Here is a 5,355-nt window from a genome sequence, read left to right as displayed (position 1 = left end):
TCACTGTGCAGGTACCCGCTTCCTCCCCAGATCCCCAGGTTCACCCGCACATCTGAGGTAGCATTTTTATTAACTCCATGTTGCAGTGTTAAACTAGCTGAGCTCTTAAGCCTGCCTTCCCTTCTCCAATGGCTTCATTGTCACTCAGAGCCCTTCAGAGCTCAGGTCAGCCTTTGTAAATACAGGTGTCCTGGACTGCACCCCATATTCCTGAGGAATCTCAGCAGAGTCCCTGTGATTGCACTAAGGCTTTTCTGTCCCTGCCCAGTCCTTTTGGTACAGCCTAGGGCGGTATTTGCCTTTTCACAGTCATGTCTCACTGGTCATGGTGTCGTCTTATGGTCATTGATATGATACGCCCAGACTCTCCATCACCTCTCCCAATAGCTCCCACCTTATAACAGAAATCCTTCATATTCCTCACCTTGTGTTTCGCACGTAACATTCATCCTATTCCTGTGGCCTCTCAAAAGTCTCTAGGGCTTTTTTTTTGCATTATCCCGGTCCTCTTTTGTATTAGTGCCTCAAATTTTATCAGCATGCTCCTCATCTTTGTGCCAGACTCATTATAAGTACTAGGCAACGTGAGTCCCAAAACCTGTCCTGGAGGAACTCCATTTGTAACCTCTCCCCACCCTGCCACTTCCCCTTTCAGCACTACCATCTTCACCTTATAATTTTTGCATTAATTCCTATCTTTTCAGCTTACCTAAATTTCCCATGTGGCACTACATCAAATCCTTCCTGAAGCTCAGATAAGATATACCATGATTCCTTTGTCTAGAAATATTACCTTATCAAAGAGAACTCTAGCATTAGCACATCACTTTGGTAACACCGAGCTGCATTTTCCTTGTGGTTGTCTCCAAGCCTGCTCTAAAGCCTTGCACGCTGCCGGAGTTATGCTCACAAATCACTTCCTCTTCCCTCTTAAACCATGGTGGTGCACTTGCTGGTTTGCAGTTACACAGCTGTTCTCATGACTTTATGAGTTTGTTAGGGGACCCTGGCTACTAGATGCGCTGCGTTTCCGCTCTGGAGAACATCCGGTCCCTGTGTCTTGCCTCCATGATGCTGGTCTCAGTGCACTGAGTTGCTCACGTTTTTTCTCCTGCTTCAACTCCTGCAACCTTCTCTTCCGAACCCTGTTGTCTGCCCCCTCTGCCCTTGCCCTGCCTTGTCAGTACAGTCGCTAGTGCAAATGGAGCAGCCAGCATTTATTTTCAGGATTGCAGTTATTATGTTTAATTTCCTCCCCTTCCCCATTTGTTGCACTCCTACTCTTTGCCTTACAAGAAGAAATTTCCCTCTGATTTCCCTGGAAGCCCCTATTACTGTGGAGGCAGTAGGATCCCTTCCTCTCCTGAGGCTGCTGCTGGGGTTGGTATAACTGCAGGTGCATGGGGGCTGGGACAGAGGGAGTGGGCTGGTCCTTGCACCTAATTTCCACCAGGAAAACTGGGAGGAGGCTCAAACATGCTCTGTCACAGGAGAAGGCACTAGCTTAGTGCTGTGGCATTTTGGGACTTCTCTCGGTTTCTGCCTAACACGGCCAAGCAAGTGCCCATGCATCTGGGCTAGGGACTGCACAGTGCTTGTCTGAATCCTGTCCCCTGACCTGCTCTTTCTTCTCAGCAGAGCCTCACCGTGGTCTTCCGTGAGCCGTTCCCAGTGCAGCCCCAGAACAGCGAGAGCCCTCTGCCACAGCTTGTGTCCACGTACCACCACCTGGAGTCAGTTATCAACACTGCCTGCTTCAACCTCTGGACAGGCCTGCTCTAGCACTGGCACCCACATCCTGGAGCGACACGTGCCCCGGACCTCTCGGCGCAGCTGTGCCACGGGTGACAAGGGGGAAGAACAAGGCCTCTGGGGGGGACCTGCGCTCCGGCACTGCAGGCAGCGCTGCTAGCAGCACGCGTGGGTACTGAACCGAGGAGCCTGGGGCTGTGCGAGGGCAGCCTGACTCCTCCTCTTGGGCTTCAGCCCCAGCTGTACCTCCATCATTCACTAGCTGGCTGGTGTGGCACTCGGTGCACTGGTTTTGGTGGGTTTGATACTGAATGACCTTGAACCGAACTGCAAGGGCAGGAGCTTGGCTGCTGTGGCTTGGCTGAAGCAGAGCGGCTCTCAGGGACATGGCTTTAGCATCTGCAGGTGAGTTCCGCCTTCTGAGAAGACACAGAGGAGCACACGCAGCACGTCTTCTGCACAGGGCAGCACCGCACAGCACTCTGGCTTTAGGCGGAAAGACTCCTGGCTGGACTTCAGGGCTCTGGGCAGTGAGGCTGCCTGCTTCTGGCCCTTTGCTTTCAACAGGAGAGCACCAAAGGGGACAGGAAGGGTGAACTGGACCAGAGGAAGGTTTTATGGAGATGTACATTAAAGCCATTATTATATCTGTGAAATAAACTGAACCAGATCCCCACTCACGTGCCAGAGGCTAGGATCTGGAAAGCCTCCCATAGGGGATGCAGAGGCAACCCTGGCTGTGGGGCTGGCTGGGTTTGCACTGGAGTCTCATACTTGCTCTGGAGCTGGGGCAGCAGGGCAGGCAGCCCCAGGCATCCATGGGCAGGCACCCCCCAGCCTGTTACCCTGGTTCGGGCAGCCTGCGAGGGGGCTGCTGGCTTCACTTTCCCCACCTGCTGCAGGGTTAGTGCTGGGCACTGGCAGCAGCCCCCAGAACTGCAGGACTTGGAAGTCTAGAGCCCTTTTCCCACAGTTCCAGGCACCAGCTGGAGCAGGACTGGGAAAACCCTTCCCAAGGAGCAAATGTTCCCCTCAGCAGGGGAGACTGGAAACCTTTCCCTGGACACCTCTGCAGACCAGAGGTAAAGGTGCTCCTCTGTACCTCAAGTCACCTACAGCGGTGCCCAGGCCATCCCCAAATACCACGTGCTGTAGATGGTGCTTGAGTAGGTGAGGGCCTAACTGCTTGGGCTGGCCCAGCAGGGCCTGGGGAAGGGCAGTAGGACATAGATGCTCCTCACTTTGCCCCGAGTCAGAGAGCAGACAGACACGCTCCTCTGTTAAGCCATTGCTTTGACTTTTATTCCAGTGTTTTCCTTCTTTTACTCTGCTGCCTTGCTGGTCCCACCATGCTGCAGGCCTCTGCTCTCCCAGTACGAGCGCAGCCAGCCCAGACCTTCCAAAGTGTCTCCTGCAGTGACAGACAAGGTGTCTCCTCCTGGCACCTCAGGCAAGCTGGAGCAGCTGCTGTTCTGGGCAGGGCTCTCACCCCCAGGTAGGGACGTGGATGCCCACTGCCTGCCACCACCCTCCCCAGGACATGTCTGCCTTTGCACGGTCCCCGGTGAACTGGTCCATGCTGGGACCTGCCCGTGGGGATTGGGCCACCCACCTTTTGGAGCATACTCGCACCCCACATAGCCAGTGTAGCCAAGGGACTCCAGGAACTCAAAGATGTAGGAGAAGTTCAACTCCCCAGGGCTGTCAGGCTCGTGCCGCCCTGGCACCTGCGCAATTTGGATATGACCTAGGGAGGGAATGGGAGATGCTCTGCCCACCGCAGCCCTGCCTGCAGCCTTCTCTGGGCATGGGACAAGGTGACCTAAGAGCAAACCCTGGCCCCAGCCAGCCACAGCAGAGTGTGAGGCAGTAGGACCCCATCTCAAGGCCACTCTTGCCCCACGGCCACAGAGAAGCAGGTTTGGGTATAGGGCATTACCGATGAGAGGGAAGTATGTCTCCAGGTTGCGTGACAAATTCCCATCCATGATCTGGCAGTGAAAGAGATCCTGTGGGAGAGAGAGGAGATGGATGGTGCAGCTGTGGAGCAGTGAGCAGTCGAGGGTGGCTGTGCTGCAGTCCCTGTCCCTCCCCACATCCCCAGGAGGGGGTAACAAGCCCACAGCCCCTGGGACTCTCCTGTGGGACGGTGCAAGGTTCCCTGCTGGAAGGTGGACCCTGGAGATCTTCAATGCTTACTCACCAGCTGCAGCTTCAGGTTGGGCCGTCCCACCTTCTCCAGGATGGCAGCAGCTAAGGGTGCAAGAAATGAGAGACCATCACCCCCAGGCTGGAAGCTTCACGGTGAAACCCTGAACCTCCCTGTTCATCAGCTGTGCTCCCTCAGCATCTCCCTGGGGGTGAGGCAACCTCCTGCTTTTCAGACTCTGGGGATCCTTCTCCTCCCTTGAAGGAGACTTTGGGGAGAGATGTCTGCCTTACCTTGGTGCGGGGTGTTCAGAAAGTAACGAGGGTCAGTGATGCGGTTGTTAATAGGCTCTACCAGTCCGATCATGCCTTCCTGTAACACAGTAATGTCACCCTGCAGAGCATCCTGTCACCGCTGCAGCAGGGAGCGCTCCCTCCCCGTGCCAGGCTGCTGGGGGAGTCTCCATCCTCAGGTACCCTAAGAGCTGCACCCACGGAGCAGGACCCCTTCCCTACTTACCTGGGCCAGGAGGTCAGCAGCGTATCTGAGGTTTTCAACGAAGGTGGTTTCCATCTCACCTGCCACTGCTGCCCGGTCTGCGCCCAGGGGAACCCGCCCTGCCATCAGATGGATCCTGCAGACATGGAGAAATCAGTCTGCAAGCGGCTGGTCGGATCTAATACACCTTCCTGTGCCCGGGGAAAATGGGGAAGCCTGCTAGGGGAGCAGATGCAGAAGGGGGTAAGAGGAGCCCCCTCCTGTGCAGGAGGCATGCCAGGCGCCAGCGAGCTGCAGCGACACAAACCTGCGCCATCCCACCTCAGTACACAGTGGGACACCTTTGCACCTTTCCCCTGACAAATCGCAGACCCCGATTCTTCCCTCTTTCGTCAGCTGCCTCCAGCTCTTCCATCCCAAGGCTGGAGCTTTCTTGGGGCCTCGCTCCTGGGGCTGCCCCAAGGCCAGCAGGATGGGCAGCAGGCGTGCTGCCTCTGCTAGGGGCAGGCTGCATGCCCTGCCTCCCTGCCTTAGAGGAGGGAGGGGAGGGTGGCCGGTGCTGGACTACGCCAGGCCGCCTGCAGATCTCAACGGGCAGGCAAGAGCAAGGCACTTCAGCGAACATTTGGGGAAGGGGTACAGTGGAAAGAAAAACCCTTTCACTCTGCCCATTACCACAGAGTGCAAAGGGGTCTGGGCAACCCCCGGCCTGCCTGGCCCATGCCCTCCGCAGGGCTTTGGACTGCGTTTCTAAAGGGAAAGAATGATGCAAAGTAAATGGAATAAAAGGGCGGCGTTGTGCCAGGCTAATTGCATCTCCTACAGTGTCACTGCTGTGCTGTCATCAACGTGGCCTTCAATAAAGCAACCGTTGTCGTGTCCCGGGGGAAACGACTGGTGTAACTGGGGAGGGAAAAGGGAGGATGACCACGGGGAGTGTTGTGCGGGGGTGCAGG

General features: G+C 56.0%; 2 protein-coding genes across 2 annotated transcripts in view; one reads left to right on the top strand and one right to left on the bottom strand.

The window, feature by feature from the left end:
* Positions 1 to 2,428, top strand: part of SZT2 (SZT2 subunit of KICSTOR complex) — a 62,036-nt gene extending 59,608 nt beyond the window's left edge. Inside the window, exon 74 of the mRNA XM_035893547.1 lies at positions 1,636 to 2,428. Within this exon, the coding sequence (XP_035749440.1) occupies positions 1,636 to 1,782 (147 nt within the window). The 3' untranslated portion in view covers positions 1,783 to 2,428. The remainder of the gene's footprint in view (positions 1 to 1,635) is intronic.
* Positions 2,429 to 2,511: 83 nt separating this feature from the next.
* Positions 2,512 to 4,549, bottom strand: HYI (hydroxypyruvate isomerase (putative); the record flags this gene model as incomplete). The annotated part of the gene is made up of 6 exons (XM_009637981.2): positions 2,512 to 3,163; positions 3,365 to 3,499; positions 3,692 to 3,761; positions 3,956 to 4,005; positions 4,195 to 4,273; positions 4,421 to 4,549. Coding segments are annotated over 6 exons (552 nt in total), but the record flags the coding sequence as incomplete, so codon positions are not given.
* Between the last annotated feature and the right edge of the window lie 806 nt (positions 4,550 to 5,355).

Source organism: Egretta garzetta, unplaced genomic scaffold (genome assembly GCF_000687185.1).
Source record: "Egretta garzetta isolate BGI_Z169 unplaced genomic scaffold, ASM68718v1 scaffold75, whole genome shotgun sequence".
NCBI classification, from domain to species: Eukaryota; Metazoa; Chordata; class Aves; order Pelecaniformes; family Ardeidae; genus Egretta; species Egretta garzetta.
This window is presented reverse-complemented; position numbering and strand designations above follow the sequence as displayed.